Below are 18081 nucleotides of genomic sequence, written 5' to 3' on the forward strand. Positions count from 1 at the left end.
AATTTAGTCCAAGAACAAACTGATGCAAATGCAAACCGTTTGTTGGTTATTTAAATCAGTTTGGTGGCCATCAGACACTATTTTCACGTAAAATTTTGCACTTAAAATTTTCATACATAAAAAATAATCACGTCTATTAATCCAGATCATCGAAATTATTCAAATGTGTGTTAAAATTTACTAATTAAACCTATAGACTTGATCAATTAACAACAATTTATAGAAACATTTACACACTCATTAAAATTTAGTCCAAGAACCAACATCAGAAATGAGGCCCTGTGATTGCACAGCCTGAAGCAACTGCAGAACAGAATCAAGCTTTGGAGCTGTAGAAAGAGACTCATGGAGCTTATTTACTATTATTTGTAATTTGAAAGGATAACTATTTTTTACAAACTCAACATGCTTTGCAGCCATATTAATTTCTCCAGCATCTGCTAAGCTTTTCAACAGAATGATATCTGGATCACAAATTTCTATTCTGCCTGTAATACCATGCATGACAGTGGATGCACATGCATAATTACCTGCATGAAGGGGAGAAAAATTAGCGTCATTTACATGCATGCCACCCAACTCTTGTGTTTTTATATATCTAACACTTAAAAACTTTACTTTTAACCTTTATACCGCCCAAAATTTTTATATAACATAAAAAATACCACCATTTAACTTTTAAAGAGTGAAACACACCTTCTCATGCATAGGTAAGATGGCAATATATATATATATATATGTAACAATTGAAATTTAGGTCTGATATGTAAATACATAGAAATTGAGTGGTCTATAAGCAATTCTTACCACAAAAAAAACTCGAACCCACTAATTTATTAAACAATCTGCTGATAAGCTGATTAAAAATAATATACTGATAAGCTAGTTGCGGTGACAATTATAAATTTTTATTTTTTTGGAAAATTCGAACCACGGCCAGAAAACTGTCACCACACCTAGATAAGTGCGGTGTGACAACGTTGTTTTCAATGTTTTGAAAATGCATAAGCTGTCAAAACACAGTTCACCCAAATAGACATGATGCGTTTTCAAAAAGCCACTGCCCCAAATAAGCTGCCCCAAACGGAACGTACCTTCTCTGCAAAGTGAGAGAACTAAAGCACTCAACGTTGAACTGGCGAGCACAGCATCCTGTTCCAGACAACGACCGAATATCTCAAGAGCCTCACAGATCCTATTCTCTTCGCACAATAGCTTCATGGTTGAAGAATAAGTAACCTCATTTGGAACAACACCTTTCCTCAACATGTGTTCAAACAATGTCAGAGCCTCATTGGCTTCACCAACCAGCGAAAATTTCTTAATTAAGATGTTATATGTCATCAAATTAGCACAGCATCCATTCATAAACATCTCATCCCAGAGCTTTTTAGCCGGACGAAGAAGGTCTTCTCTACAAAGAGCTTCCAAAAGGAGGTTATAAGAGGAAATATTTGGCTTAAAGCCTTTCTTCTTCATCTCATTTAACACACCATAAGCTTCCTTGACTCTCCCTGCCTTGCAGAGAAAGGAAACCATCACATTATACCCTTTGACTTCTTTGAAATAGCCGTTATCCATGAAAATTTTAAATATTTCCCACATTTCATCACTCTTACCATCCTTGCATAAGCTCCTGCTCATATTTTTTAGAGCAAAAAGGCTCAAAAGTCTGCCTTTTTCAATCATGTACTTACAGAACATGACAGCTGAAGCAGAATCAGAAGCTGAAACTGATCCAATTAGTGCGTTAAGAACATCATCTTCTATAGGAAAATCTCCATTTACTATACCTTCAGCTACTTCCTTTGCCTCCAAAACTCTTCTTTCAGAAATCAATGAAAAGATGAAGTCATTGTAATCCTTAGCTCTAGGAGCCACTCCCAGCTTTCTCTTCTGCTTCAATATAGTTTCCATTTCATCAAACCTGTTCACTGATTTAAAGCCCTCTGACACAATTCTATAAGCAATGAAATCAGGTTTACAATCTCGCTTCCTCAGTCCTTCCAAAGCTCGCCAAGCATCGTCGATCCGACGAGCACGACAAAGACTGTCTGCAATCAAGACGGCAATGATTGAGCCATCAACTCGGCAGTTCTTTCCACTCTTAACTTTCTGTACTAAATCAAGAGTCTTTTCTAACTCCTTCACTCTTGCGAATTTCCCAATAAAACAGCCGAAACCAACGGTGCTAAACTGAATGCCAATAAGAAGCATTTCATCAAACAGTTGAGTCGCAACAAGGAGGAAGCCACGAGAAGAGAGTGCCGCAAGCACGGAATTGCAGAGCCTTGGAGGGATCTCATTGGCGGCGTGCTTGAGAATCTCGGCGGCTTCGAGAGGTTTGTCGGCGAGGAGGAGAGAGAAGGCAGCGAGGGTGATGGAGGGAGAAAGGAGGGGAATTTGTTGCGCATGTGCGAGCTTTAGAAGGGAGACGATGGAGTGAGGGCGGCTGGAGATGGATAGAGATTTCAGCAGAGAGTGGAAGGAGGAGGGGGAATGGGCGAAATTGGGTTGGTGGGAAGCGAAGTGGAAAAGTCCGGCGGCGAGGTAGTGGTGGTGGAGAAGGTGGGGGTCGATGACGGAGGCGACGAGCGTGGAAGTGAGAGGTGAGGTGGAAGAGAGGAAGGAGCGAAGAGTCTGTTCGACGGCAGAGCTCCATTGCTGTGAGGGCTTTGAGGCGGAAATGAGAGCTCGGCTCAGCTTACGGGCCACGGTGGAGATGGAAGGTGCCGCATGGCTCATTGGTGATCACCAAGAGAGAAATGTAAACCCAAAACCCTCAACTATTGTCATAATTTATATTTCATTTTTTTGTTAAGTTCCTAGTCATTACATGCCTTCAAATTTGATGAGTTAAATTTTCTATAATCTAAATTGAAGCTTTAAATAATAAAATATAATTTTTAATAAATTATTTTTTAATGGTTGATCGATTCGCTTTGACTCAAGTTTTGGATTGTCTACATTTCTCATCTGTCTTGCTGGTTTGTCGTCTCAGTCAAATATCTTTATTTGCAAGGTCTTAGACGAATTTTGTCGTTGTCAGTGTAGGGTATTCGATGATATATACTTTTCGTATGAATTACGTCTCTCTTAACGAATTTTATGGCTATTAGACAAGGGATCATCTCCAGAGTTTAGACTTGTCTCAGGTTTAGAGACCCAGCTTCACCTCCTAGAAGTACTGTATATACTTATGATAAATCATATATATTTTTTTATAGATCGTTCCTTTGAGATTCATTAAGGAAGGAGATAAAAATTGTATTTAACCTAATTTGTTATTAAATTATTTAACCAAATTTCAGCTTTCAGTAGATACGAATCACGGTAGCCGCCGACCGGCGGGCAGGGCTTTTCAGTATTCCGCTTCTCTTCATCGGCTACGTCTTCAACCCGACTAGGATTTTCTTCTTCTCTTCCGCGGCTCCATCCCCAACCCATTCGCAGAGAGATAGAGAGCGAGAGAGACAGAGAGAGATGACGCAATGCGTCGATGCCGATCTTTCAACCAGGAGGTTTCGTGAACGAGAACTCCACACCATACCGATCTCTTCCAGTTTGTTATACGAACCTCGCTATTCTTACTTCTTCTTTCTCTGTTATTCTCGTTTAATACTAAAGAGTTATTAGGGTTATCATTTTCATATGGTATCGATTGGAACGCAGGCTGGTTTAAGTGGGACGAGATCCACGAGATAGAGAGGAGATCGCTGCCGGAGTTTTTCGACGGTGGATCTTACTCGCGGAGCCCTAGGGTTTATAAGGAGTACCGGGATTTCATTATTAACAAGTACCGCGAGGATCCATCTAGACGTGTCACTTTCACGGAGGTTCGCAAGTGTCTTGTCGGTGACGTTGGCACTCTCCGGAAAGTTTTCCTTTTCATTGAGAAATGGGGGTTGATCAATTTTAGTGTGTCTAACGGGAAGCAGCGGACAGAGGAAGATGGTGGGCCGGTTGTAGTGGTGGAGATTGGCCCTGCAGCTGGATTGAAGGTGGTGCCTACGGGGCCTGTTTCGTCCTCTACCTCCTCTTCTTTGGCTGACGCAACGCAGATTGGAGGAGAGAGCGGCTTCAGGCTGCCGCCCCTTACTTCGTATTCCGATGCTTTTGGGGAATGGAAGCCTGCTAATGGCCTTATATGCGGGTTATGTGGAGATCGCCATCGTTCTGGATTGAATGAATCATTCAACGTACGTTCTGATTTTCTTATTCTATGTTCTGTTCATTTGTCGTATGAAATTTGTAGGTTTGATTTGTATGAATAGAAATCCATTTGAACTGATTGGCCTTAAAATAGCCATAATCTAATTCAATGTATTATAACATAGTAATAAGAGGACTGTTCCTGGTTAAGTGGAAAGGAGAATGAAACGGGAAGACAAAATATCTGCGAAATATGATTACCGTATAGAACACCAATCTTGTGTTTGCTTGTGATTTAGGATTTATATTTCTGAACGATCATGTATGGCTCTAGACATTCTTATTCATACGTAATCTCCACTAAAAGCCGAAGACAATGAATGATGGCAAACTACTGGTTTGTTTATGGCAATTCATCATACCTTATTTATGTCATTTCAATTATTTATGGGATAGTTCTAAGCAGCAAGATACATGCTCATAGAATATGGATGGAATTTCACTATCAAGTGGTTCGCTGTATGACCATCGTTAGATCCAGAGAGGGTTGGATATGCAACAAGACCAATCAAGAGAAATAACCATACATGTGATTTTAATGTATCCCAAAGAAAATTATATTCTCATGTGTATCTTTTGGCCAACAACAAAATAGCAAGAGGTCTTATTCTAGGGCTAACTCCAATTTGAACTCATATTTTCTGGTTAAAAATTTTTCAACTTAAGGAATACAATAAAAAACAATTTGGAATATGTATGTTAGATTGGAGTTACATCTTACCCTACCAGAAACTCTATAGTTTTATCTAAAGCTTGAGTACATACCTTATCATCATCAGAGTTCTAGATCTCTTGAACTTGATTAGGATGACCAACTCTTTGTGGTTCTAGAAAATCACAAAAGTGGATAGAACAATTAATTTTGTCATAATTTATAAGTTAAATGATTCGTGATCAATGCCATATTTATTGGAGTAAAACAACGTGACATTTGAAGTAGTAAAATTTTTTTGCTCCAACCCTTTATCCAATATTTTAGTCTTTTTGTTGAACTACAAAAGGCACTAATCACAATCTTTGTAAGCTTAATTTTGGGATAATGATGTTGTATACTTTGGAAGTCAATAAATGGAAGCCAATGCTTGTTTTGGATCACTCCATCTTAAGACGACAACAAGATCAACAAATCTCACTTCTCTCTAAATCACAATGATCATCTTAAGAAGGTGGCGATGACATTACTTAATCTCACTTCTCTCCACCCGAAAATGAAAATAAACAACTACCAAATCCTTAATCTCCATACGTGGGGTCGGCTACATGAATCTTTTTCCTCCATTGCATCCTATTTAGTGTCATATTTTCATTTAGTTCTAATAAATTAAGATCATTTTTTATACAATAAGCCCAAGTCTTCCTAGGTCTAATAAATTAAGATCAATTTTTTTATAATAAGCCCAAGTCTTTCTAGGTCTACCTCTGCCTTTCTTAAGATAAGTCAAATCTAAAACATCTACTCTCCTAATCGGATCATTAGATGGTCGATATTTAATGCGACTAAACCATCTAAGACGACTTTCTCTAATTTTGTTCGTCACTGGAGCTACACCAACCCTATCACGAATATATTCATTTTGCATTTTGTCTCTAAGTGTAAAGCCACTCATCCACCTAATCATTCTCATCTTGGCAACACTTCACTTAGTATTATGCTCTCTTTTAAAGGCCAACATTCAGCGCCATAGAGCATTGTAGGTCTCATCACTGTCTTATAAAAATTTTCTTTTTAGTCTAAACAGTACTTTTTTATCACACAAAAGGCCAGAAGCATTCCTCCATTTCAACCAACCAACTTGAATTCTACTATTAACATCCCCGTCTATATCACCATCGCTTTGAACAACAGACCCGAGATAACAACCATCGCTTTGAACAACAGACCCGAGATATCTAAATCGTTCACACCTTTTAATAATTTGATCGCCCAAAGTTACACTTCTGTCACTAGATCTACGACTACTAAAATTACATTCTATGTATTCAGTTTTAGTTCTACTCAAATGAAGGCCTTTAAACTCCAATGTAGACCTCCATAATTCAAGTTTTTCCTGGGTTTTTTCTCTTGACTTATCCACAAGAAGAATATCATAAGCAAAAAGCATACACCAAGGTACATCCTCCTGTAAATGTCCAGTAAGACCATCCATAACTAAAGCAAAAAGATATGAGCTTAAAGTCGAACCCTGATGTAATCCAACAAAAATAGGAAAATATTTGGTTAATCCTCCTTCAGTTTGAACACAAGTAACAGCTCTAATATAGATATCTTTAATGACTAGAATATAAGTCATATCAACACCTTTCTTCTCAAGAACGCTCCAAAGGACATTTCTTGGAACCTTATCATAAGCTTTTTCTAAATCAATAAAAATCAAATGTAGATCCTCCTTATTATCTCTGAACTTCTCCACCAAACCTCTCAATAAATGTATAGTTTCCATGGTAGACCTGCCCAGCATAAAACCAAATTGATTATGAGAAATCTTTGTAATACATCTTAACCTATGTTCAATTACTCTCTCCCTTAATTTTAAATTATGACACATCAACTTAATTCCTCTATAATTTGCACACTCTTGTGCATCCCCTTTATTCTTAAAAATAGGGACCAACATACTCTTCCTCCACTCCTTAGGCATCTTTTTAGTTTTTAAAATAATATTACAAAGTTTGGTAAGCCAAGAAACTCCTAAATATCCTAAATATTTCCACACTTCAATTGGAAAATGAAAATAAAGAAGAACAAAAATTGAGATTGACTTTAATGGGTGCATTAAACTAAGGAGTGGAGCCAAATGGCAAGCTAAACTAAAACCTTCTTACTTTATATTCATGCCAACAAAAGCAAACAAAACCAATTCTAAGGAAAGAAGGGTTTGAAAGTTACTTAAGATAATGAAACTCTTAAGATTCGAGAGAGAGAATTATCTCATATTCAATGTTGATTTGTAGGCTCTACTTAGACAAATCTCACATCACATGATTGTTTACATTAATAGGTACATCATTATTAGGCTGGTCAGTTTTGGTTGACCCACCATCCATATCAATTTTTCTAAGCTCTTGGGGTATTGTCTTCATTATTTAAGATATTTATTACATTTGGGTATTCTATGAATGTTTTGGAGGGGCTTATTGATTAAAATTCATAGATTCACTAAAGGTTCTCTAAGGGTCTGTTTAGGACAGTTGCAGCTTATTAAAAAGCTGCTACGCAGGTGTAGTCTGTTTGTTTTTTGCAATTTTAAAACAGATGTGTTGTAGTTGTTTCTGAAAAAATGACATTTCTACCCTCGTACTATAATGATGTTTATAACATAAATTTTCATACTAAGCACATTTCATACTTGAAAGCAAACATCAAATTTGAGCATTACAAAATCAAAGTAGACACCTCACATAACTGTAACATGACCATCAAAATAAAATGATTATTAAAATAAAAATTAATAATATGATAACATTGTTTTTAAAATGCACTTGGCTTGTGTCACAAGATAAGTCATCCTCCAATGAAATTCGTCACGCCCGATCATTATCAGCTGTCGATTCCTCAAACCCATCTTCTCACCTAAAGAAGTCACAACTTTCTTGTCTTCTCGTACATCTGTAAAATTATTTCTCGTAGTTATGTGGTTGTCACGAAGTAAACATGGAGTATGATAGCCCACCTACAGTAGCAGTACAATGCACTGGAGGTACCAGAGTTCATTTTTTCTGAAGGTTTAAAACAACAGAGCACAAATTCTTAGCAATGCGAGCGAAAAAAATATTATAATTAACCAATGCAAGTTTTACTAAACCATCAGGTCTTAGAGAACATAGCAGAAATTAACGAATTTGTCGCTACAAAAAGACAACAGACCTTATAAAAAAGTGTATTTTATTGCCTTCAAAACACGTAATGTTGAGCTCGTATGTGTCACATATGCATATCACAAAAAAAAGTCATTTAGAAGAGCCTAAAAAACCCTAACATTGAAAAAATGAGAGGAAATTAGTTGTTTTTATTGGGATTTCACATATGCAACGAACCAATAGCGACATATAGGCCATCACTGACCTTCAAAAAACAAAAAATAGACATGCAATAAATATTTATTTAACATATTATATCCACGATTGCCTCGACCATTCAGGTGGGAGGTAATACATGCAAAAGAGCGAGAAATAAAATTTAGATTCAAAATATAGATGATTAGACAAAAGATTAATATAATAAATGATAAAAGCTTTCACCACCCATCACAAATAAAGTAGCAAGAAGAAAAACAATACAATTGGTCTATTCATCAACCAACGATGACGTCTATAATCTACTCTCTCAATTCAATCATTTCTCCAATATCTTCAACATTCTGGGTGTAACTCTTAGGTAATTCTACTCCTGTCTGTAAAACAATATTGCATGAAGGTTGTCATCGAATATAGTTGTGGAGAGTCATTGTGGCCACCACAATTTGCAGTTGCTTCGGAAAAGGATGTCGGCATATCACGCTAGTCATATGCAATCTCTATATGTGTCCTCTCAAATATTAGCTCATCTGGCTAGATAAATTTGGATGATAAACTGATAAGGGAATTCAACTCAACTAAAATGTATTTGCTGATTGTCTTTGATGAGTGTTGAAATCACTCAATTGTTATTCTCATAAATTCATTTTGTGATAAAATATAGATAGTTATTGTTAACCCTTCTCTGGAAGTCATTATGGAGGAGCTTTGAAGTTCATGATTCCTGTGTAATTTGTCTAAGAGATTAATAAATACAGACTGTGACATACGAAACATTTTGAATCTTGTTGGGTGTCCTATAAGTAGGGCTGTCAAAAAAGCTCGTTGTTCGATGACAGTTCGTGTTCGGCTCGTCAGAGAGTTCGTGTTCGATTCGTTCGATAAGCAAACGAGACGAACACAATTATTTTTTTTTTTCGTTCAGTTTATAAACGAACCAAACAGGAACAATCATTTGTTCGATCGTGTTCGAATTGTTATTGTTTGAAATATAAAATAATTTAATATATATATATATATATAATTTATCATATTTAAAAAATAATTATATACTCTAAAAAGTTATCATATTTTAAAAAATTAAATCTTATGAATTATAATTTGATCTTCAGGTTCGCCTCTTTGCTTATATTAAATTTTATAATTTCATGTTTATCTTCAGGTTCGTCTCTTAGTTTAAACTTTCTTATATTTCTTTTAAATTTATTTAGTTTCTTTGAGTGAAGCCTAATTTTTTTAGACTGAAATCTTGCATATTACTCGTGGATTTGAATTTTTTATGGATGAGATATAATATTATAGTTTTATTGTGAGATATGTTTCGGCTATTTTGCATTTGTGTTGTGATTCATACAAGTTTAAGCATTAATTTCATATAGGTTTAAACTTTTGAAAGATTTCAAACAATTCAAACAATACAACAATACAAATAAATTTGTGAGATTTCAAACAATTCAATTAATTCGAACAATTCGAACATTTGAAACATGTTTCAAACAAATCAAACTGAACACGAACACGAGCTTTGTTCGTTCGTGTTCGGTTCATTTACACCCCTACCTATAAGCAACTTACCAACTCATTTATCACCAATGTAAGATAATGTCATACAAAAAGATCGATCTACGTATGAGTTGCACTCATATATCAAACACACCGCAGCTGCAATTCTTCTTCTGCGTCTCTCACTTTGTGATCCATTTTAAGTAAGTGCTCTATTTAGGTAACACATAAGAATCACTTAATCAAATAGTATCACAACATTCTCTATTAAAACAACAATCATAAATGAACTTGGAAAGGCAAATAACAAAATGTACGATAAAAAAACAAACATCCAAAGGAGGAGTAATAGTGTCTTCAAGAAAAAGAAGTAACATCCAAAACAGAAGCCAAATTAACCTTATGGAAAACGAATACAAATAGTCCAACGAGAAATGAAGGAATTCAAGCGTCCTTGCTATCATAAAAATAAGGTAAATAATTGACCATGCAATCAGGGGTCATCGTTATAAATAATTTACGGGTGGGGTCTTCTAACAACTTCATGGATAACAAATATAACAACACGCCTCATAAATTTATGGAATTGCCTCTATAATTTGCATAATTTGCTTGATGGAAGTTGCTTGTAATGTCCAATGGTCATTAGTGCACGAAGCCCCCGGTTATGAAATTTGGTTTTGTCCTACGAGTGGATTCAACTCGAGCGCACCCAACGGAATATCCAAGTTGACCTCACTTGAGAAGCGCTAGTTCAAAGTGGAGAATAGGTGGAACCAATCTGCATTCTCAAATTTGCTACAGTTAGGAAGTATTTCAAGTGCCACAAATTTGAGCATATTGAATTAGATTGCCCAACCAAGAGAATAATTTCTTTCACTGATCAGGAAACAGTTGAAAAAATAGACAATGACATAGTAGAATATGAGGACGCAAAGGAAGAGCACCAGATTCCAACTTTCGAGGGAGAAAACACGTAATTCAAGTTTAGCCCATGGGAGACACTCCAACAGAACTAACATTGGTGGCAAGTCAGTCTTAAGTTCAAGGAACCGATACCAGATACATGAAAATCTTAGATGAGAGATATATAGTCTACTTCTTGAGTTGCCCCTACTGAGTGAGTTACAACATGTCAAAGATGAGACTCTTCTGCGCTACTTCTAGAAGTCTATATGAAGTCATTTGGGTGTTAGAATCAGTTTAATAGTATACCCACCGACAAATAATCAGACATGATGGATGAACCACTGCGTTGGAAATTGCCTTAGGATATTTGGGAACAAGAACATTCTACAGCGGGATCAATTATCTTTCCAAGAATTAAAAGATACATTTTTTAAGTGGTTATGCTTCAGTGTGGCCCAATCTTCCATTGATGTCATTCCAGAGTTGATTCTTGTTGACAGGCTTGTTTATTGGATAAATGCAGTTGAGTATGAGGAGTGAGAGATGAATACTATAAATTTATTTGCTCAGGATTTGACTTGTTGGAATCTACGATGATATAGTGCTCTAGCTCAAGTTGTACCAAAGGTGGATGACTGTGCTTTGGGATGACAACGCCGACAAAATTGACGTGTTGGGAGCTTGTAGCATTCTTGTTACCTTCAACGAGGTCGATCTGACTACTATGAGGAGACAAAAGCTTTGACGTATGGGATCAAAATTCCCCCAAACAGGGGAGACTGCCGCGGCTGTCAACTTAGCGGGCTCGGAAACGCCAAGTAGCGGACGCGTGAGTCGTGTCCCGCTCCTGGACTGCACCGATCCAGCATTCTGATGGGCTGGCCAACCCTCCAAGCTAGTGAACCATCAGCCAATTGGAGTGGGGCCCCTCCCTTAACTATCTAGGGCTTATATAATTGATTTTTGTATTTTATTTTTTCAGTTTTGCTGTGTTTTTAATCATGACAGCAGCCAAAGTCTTCTGTTTTCCCTCCTCGGACTTTATCTGAGGACGAGTGGTCTTCTGGTTGTATCTCTCTCCGAGATGGTGATTCACTTTCTCCTCCCGCGACCTCTTTTTTGTTGCCGCCATCCCTCCTATTTACAACTGTCCTTTAACCTGCTGGGTGGTTTCCCTTCAACCACAATTCCTCCATCCGTCACCCACAGGCTAACTGCTCTGTGGGAGTTCCAACTGACGAGCCTCACCCTTCCCTATTAGATTCTCACCGTCAACCTTCATCCCTCCCCTGCTGTTATCTAGTAGCCAACCGTCCTCCAGCTGCCTCTTCAATCTAGTTCCCCAATCCCCAACTTGCTGCCCTGCAGACTGCAGTTCTTCAGCCATCCATACCCTTTACATCCACCATCCTCGACCTAAGCCATAGTTTAAGTCTGTGTTGTGTTTTTTTTTTGTCTTTATTCTTGAGTCCTTTGGCTGTAACCTTTAGTTGATTTCAGCAATAATATTATTTTTGTTTGGGTTAAGTCAGGTATCAATAATATTGCAGTTACTTTTATTTATTTTTTATTATAAACCTATTTTTCCCTCGCACACAACCAAACCCCATAGAAAAATTGAGGAATACAATTACCTGATCTGTTACCGTAAATATATGTGGAATTGATAATGAAAACATTTCTACTATCAAGTTTACTTTTTCTATTAATATGTGTTTGAGTTTATTTATTCTTGTTTTAATTTGTTGTTGATTTTTGACGTTGATCATAAGTTATTTTGTTCAATCTGTTGCTATTACCAGGGCGGTATTGCAATGTGCTCAAAATGCCGGACTAATGAAACAATAAATGGAAAAACTGATGTACATTTGACGCCCCCAAATGACCATGCCGATGTAAAAGATCAATCATCTCCAGTGTGGACTGACACAGAGACTCTGCTTCTTCTTGAAGCTGTTTTGAAGCATGGAGATGACTGGGATCTTATTGCTCAACATGTTCGAACTAAGAATAAACTTGATTGTATTTCTAGGCTTATACATCTGCCTTTTGGCGAGCATATGTTGGGAACTATCAGCGCAAAATCTAGCAGTACAAACTTAATAACACCATTAGAGGAGTACAAGTCTAGCTTGCAGGTTTTAAATGACAATCCCCCAGTGTTGACAGAAGCAAATGGTGACAGACCTGTTGAGACAGAGGGTGCAGAGATTGCTTTCCAGGGCCATCCTTTGAAGAGAAGATGCTTTCCACCGTTCACTGATACTCCAGACTCATTTATGAAACAGGTATGATTTGTTTTGTCATAGTTCATGTTTTCTGGCTCACGTTTATTGATTTATTTCCTTCTTATCATACCTTTTCTATGTTAGGTAGCATCATTGTCTACAGTTTGTGGCCCATATGTTGCTGCTGTTGCAGTGGATGCTGCTATCAGGGCGTTGGGCCAAGAGAATCCATCTGCTAGGTTGGTGTTCGAAACTAATCGAGATAAATTTTCTATACCTGTTTCATCTCCTTTTAAAAATGAATTCAAGAGGTTGGTATATTTATATACTAATTATTAGTTATTTCTTTTAACTGATATTTCCAATAAAAAGTATTCCAGCTGTGTTGTTCACCTTTTTCTGTATTTTTTTTTCAGTGATATCAAGGTTGAAGATGGGGATGCCAAGGGAAATAAGCAAGCAGGTAGCAATTGATGAATTTATTCTCTTTTTTTTGAGTTTATTGGGACTTTAGTAACGATATATTTTCTTGTTTTCCTGTGAATAAGAATCATTATGTTTGTTAATAAGAATCACTATGCTAATATTACTAGATTAGTCTATTAAAAGATGGGTAAATATCATATTTTTCACTACCTGTGATGTTATTTTTTTTATTTATGAGAAAGATGGGTAAATACCGTACCCATATTAATAGGAAAGGAACTAGTCTATGAGCAAGTCCTGGCTGAACCTGCCAAGCTATCTTTCATACCTATGGTCTCTATATGTGTCTTGATCTCTTAGTCTGTTTTAATTACCATGAACTGCCCAGAAGAATTACCGAGAGAGGATATCAAACTATAGAGATTTATCATTCCAATAAATATCGTTAAAAGCTTTATTAGTTCTGACATTTCAAATGATCTTGATTACATCAAAGATGATACATAACTGGCTGTTTTTAACTTGAGAATTAATATATTTGCTCCTCAAAAATATTAAAAAATAAATCCATCATGCTATCCGGCGCAACAGTAATAATAAAAATATGAATATTTGTCCAAATATTAAAAGATCACTTACAAAGATGGAAAAGGTGAATGCCATTATCCTTCATGAATATTTCATATCATACATATTTAGCTTGAGCATGCATATAAAAAGGACACATTTATAAAGGGGGTGTTCTATTAAGAAGAATTCAACCAAAAACTGTAGTCAACGATTATTTGATTTCAAGCAATCCAATATGGGCATGATATGCAGTATTAATCTTCAATGATAGCCAACGACTATCATTTACTGTCTAATATTTTATGGATCAATCTACCCATTAAGGCATAATTGAACAGCAAGAGACTTAAAAATTTATAATCCGTCTATTATTTTTGGTCTGCAACAATATTTTCAGTGCGTTACTTGTCTTTGTTGAAGAAACCCATTCTTATGCTATCCTTAGAAAGAGGTGGTTGAAAAGCTGATTTATTCATTCCCCTAATGGGTATTTATATGCAAAACAACCTAGCAAATACTTGAAAATTATTATTATAATGAATTTAAGAATTAAAATTATTATCCCAAACTTTTTTATGTTAAGCATATGAATTAATGGGACATGTTTTCCCTTATTTAGCATATAAATTTGTTGTCTCCTTTCAGTTCTCACTAAGCAATCTTAGTACTTTAATTACTCCCCTTGAAACTAGTTGGTAGAGATTTAATATTTTAAAATTGCTTAAGATAGTTTTTGAATTCAGGGTTGTAAGATTTCTTGGTAAATATGGAATACAAGTTAACTTTGTAATTTCTCTTTTATGAAAAGCCTATTAATTTTTACATTTTGTTTGATCATGTTGTATTAGATTGTGAGCAAAGTTGATGCGAGGCTTTTTATCATATTATATCCTATGGGTCATTTTAATTTAATTTTTGAATCTTATTGTTTAATTTTAATCAATAGGAGTTTAGATATCTTGAGAAATTTTTTTGAATTTAGATCTATCACTTGATCTTGAGACAACAGATTGTTTCTAGCTTCTCCATGTTAGCAAATTTCTCCCAATAGCTTGCAATATCCTAAAGTCGATCTTTCATATATTGGTGATGTCACATAAGCAGCATCAACATAACCTTTGTTTTATATTTTTTCATGTATTTTCTTAAATTTTTTTTTTTGTTTGATGGAGAATCCCTTTTTTGTGATTTGATTTTGGATGCCTGAGAACTCCAGATGCTTGAAATTTTCTTTTATTTGTGCTTGGATGGATTTTTGGATGTCAAGACAGCCATGAGATAGATTAGCTCCCAACCAATTGTTGATATTGTCCAAGTCAACTTGTGTTCTTTCTTCTTCTGCTCAAATTTTAACTTTGTTTAGTTGGTGTTTCGCTTAACTTGCAATCAATCTTTTTATTTATTTTTTTTCTGGTAATGATGTGAAAGTATGTAATTGCTATTTGAGTTCATGCTATCATTTAATACAAGTAGATTTGTAGCGTATTTTATTTCAAGTGCTCCATGCTATAATCTAGTTGATTATAAATTATATTTTGGAAGATATATATATATATATATATATATGCCACTCAATTCCTATTTACATGTCTAACATCTAACACCTAAACTTCAATTTTTACATACATACCGCCTTACCTTTGCATGAAAAATTGTACATATTTTAAAAGTTAAAATGGTTGTTTTTGGATGTGATATGAAAGATTGGGGTTGTATAATAAAAACAGAATTTTGGTGTTAGATATGTAAATACATAGGAGTTCCAAATATTTATGTATTTATATATCATAACTAACTTTTATTATTATTATTATTTCTGTCTCTATTATCTCTTAAGCTCGTGTCCCCGAAAAGAGCTTTGGTGCGAGAACCTTTCAAGTCAGAGCAGCCATTGCAACATCTATGGCTGCAGCGGCTGCTAGAGCAAAGCTTGGAGCCGATCAAGAGGAGAGGGAGATGGAACTACTTATGGCATCCATAATTCAAGCGCAGGTATGTTTCTATCATATGTTTCTAAATTGGCCATAGGGATCTTATTTTCTCAAGTGAAAAAAAAAATTGGTCTGGATATTCTAATTCAATTCTCTTTAAGATGGGCTTCAAATACTGACAGTGATATTTCTATTATATTTTTGGGGCATTTACATACATAACATCCATTTTTTATCATATATAACAACTAAATTTTACCTTTTACATTTATACCATTCAGTTTTTCATAACACATAAAAAATAACATTACCAACTTTTAAAATGTGAAATATGCCTTTTCTTGCATTGGTAAGATGGTATATATGTAAAAAATTAAAGTTAGAGAATTGAGTGTAATCTGCATAGATATGTATGTGAATCTCTCTATTTTAAAAATGTTAAATCACTTGATTTTGATTTGCATCGATACAAGGCCAATGATGTTTGCTGCGAAACCTACAACAAAATATCATGATTTACATGCAATCTGCAAGAAAAAAATGTTCATCATATAATAATGTGAAAGGGAGACTTCCAACGAATACAGTAATTTAAAAAAAGGATATATATATATATATATATATATATATATAGATTTTGAAGAGAAACATACAAGTAAAATATAATTTTATTGGGTTTCATAGCTGAAGAAACTGCAGTACAAGATGAAGTATTTGATGGAGGCAGAGGCGATAATGGAGAAAGAGTTAAGCTACGTGCAGCAGATGAAATCATTGATAGTTGAAGAATGGATGAATCTGCTCCAGAAATTATTTCATTCCGGAACTCTTCGATGGGGCGACCAAGGTTTCCCAAAGCCCTTAATCCATAGCTTCTCCACTCGGGGGTCCAATTTTTGAGTAAGTTTTACTTTATATATATTCTATTTTTATGATATTAATTGCTTCACAATGAAATGTTTTTATCAAAATTTGAATTCAGATGTATATTATAACCATCAAATTGATTTCAATATTAATTTTAATTAATTGCCATTTGCATGTGCACCGGATAATTTTTATGTATTTGTATAATCTAACACTTTAAAAGCTTTCATATTTACTTGCATGATACTAAAAATCTTTAATATCACATCAAAAATATCACAAATATTTATTTTTACAAAGTGAAATGCACCTTTTCATGTATGGCCAATGACACCAAAGTATTATAAGTATAAAAATTTAAGCTTTAAGATATGTAAATACATAAGAATTGCATGATATCTATCGATATATCATATTCATCTAAAGAAGTTTTTTTTAATGCCTTTAAATGTTGAGAAGGTGGGGCTGAAGTATTGCTTGTTGGATATTACATTCTGTGAGTAAACAAATGTGTTGAATTCTTTTGGAATGTTAGTCCCGTTCCCGTATCATTTATGGGTTCATACAACCTTGGAGAGACTGGTATAGAGAGAGTGATAGAAGAAGATGGAGGTGTCCCCAAGGCTTGAACCCTTTGATAATCCTCCTTTGTTAGATCAGAGGAGATGATCATCTATCACTAGAAATTGTTGATTTGAAGTTCAGAGAGCGGACTGCCGAGTTGGAGGCGAGATTAGAGGGAAGCATAAAGATCTCTAATGAGAATCAACGAAAATTTATCTCTCACCCTTTCTAAAACCAGTCGCTTCCACAGATGATACGGGGTCCAAAATCCCAAAAAGATTCAACAATATGTGCAGTTTCAAGCTAAAATTTTAAATGATTGGATGGCTTCAGATGTGGGAATCAGCTAGCTATTGGAGACGCAATGTAATTGGGTGGGAGTGATTCCTGAGGTTCCCATCTGGAAGAGCCAACGAGTATCCATTCTGAGGTACCCCTAATTGTTCCATGATAAATTTTCGAGTATCCATTCTGAGGTACCCCTAATTGTTCCATAATCATTATGTTGGTTGGCAGTGAAAACAAATAAAGGCTATTAATCAAATAATTTATCATGTAAGGGCTTTCTAAAGGCTGTGCTATTCTCCATCCTTTCTTTTTGTGTCAAATTCTTTTTTCTTAAAAAAAAAAAGGAACAATTTCTGAAAAAAAATTTGAAAATTTTAAAAGGTATTTATGCCCACAATGTTTTAATTTAAACAAAAATACTAAAAACTCCTTTTTACAAACATAGCACTCGAAACATTGCTTTTTAGGAATGTAGCCAACTTTTTCATCCATTTTTAAATTTCTCAGATACCTCAAACTCATGTTTTTCATAATTCGTAATGATTTGATCATGACACTCATAAGTATGT

At 35.3% G+C, this 18081-nt stretch overlaps 2 protein-coding genes across 2 annotated transcripts; one reads left to right on the forward strand and one right to left on the reverse strand.

The window, feature by feature from the left end:
• Positions 1-175: 175 nt before the first annotated feature.
• Positions 176-2776, reverse strand: LOC110025651 (pentatricopeptide repeat-containing protein At5g14080). Its single transcript, XM_020726237.1, has 2 exons — positions 1095-2776; positions 176-530 (listed from the first exon to the last, which is right to left on the reverse strand). The coding sequence occupies exons 1-2, from the start codon at positions 2743-2745 to the stop codon at positions 241-243; spliced, it is 1941 nt and encodes a 646-aa protein (XP_020581896.1). The 5' UTR covers positions 2746-2776; the 3' UTR covers positions 176-240.
• Positions 2777-3295: 519 nt separating this feature from the next.
• LOC110025655 (SWI/SNF complex subunit SWI3A) lies at positions 3296-16693 on the forward strand. The gene is made up of 7 exons (XM_020726242.1): positions 3296-3562; positions 3673-4199; positions 12441-12926; positions 13011-13177; positions 13283-13329; positions 15700-15854; positions 16478-16693. Exons 1-7 carry the CDS (start codon positions 3484-3486, stop codon positions 16691-16693), a joined length of 1677 nt encoding a protein of 558 aa, XP_020581901.1. The 5' UTR covers positions 3296-3483.
• Positions 16694-18081: the final 1388 nt, after the last annotated feature.

Source organism: Phalaenopsis equestris, unplaced genomic scaffold (genome assembly GCF_001263595.1).
Source record: "Phalaenopsis equestris unplaced genomic scaffold, ASM126359v1 Scaffold000320, whole genome shotgun sequence".
Taxonomy (NCBI): Eukaryota; Viridiplantae; Streptophyta; class Magnoliopsida; order Asparagales; family Orchidaceae; genus Phalaenopsis; species Phalaenopsis equestris.

Bases quoted from the DNA above. Each gene is read 5' to 3' on its own strand.
- LOC110025651 (XM_020726237.1), bottom strand. From the start codon at position 2,745: ATGAGCCATGCGGCACCTTCCATCTCCACCGTGGCCCGTAAGCTGAGC. The intron at 531-1,094 runs GTACGTTCCGTT...CCCTTCATGCAG, and splicing joins TCTCTCACTTTGCAGAGAAG to GTAATTATGCATGTGCATCC.
- LOC110025655 (XM_020726242.1), top strand. From the start codon at position 3,484: ATGACGCAATGCGTCGATGCCGATCTTTCAACCAGGAGGTTTCGTGAA. The intron at 4,200-12,440 runs GTACGTTCTGAT...TGCTATTACCAG, and splicing joins GATTGAATGAATCATTCAAC to GGCGGTATTGCAATGTGCTC. The intron at 12,927-13,010 runs GTATGATTTGTT...TTTCTATGTTAG, and splicing joins CAGACTCATTTATGAAACAG to GTAGCATCATTGTCTACAGT.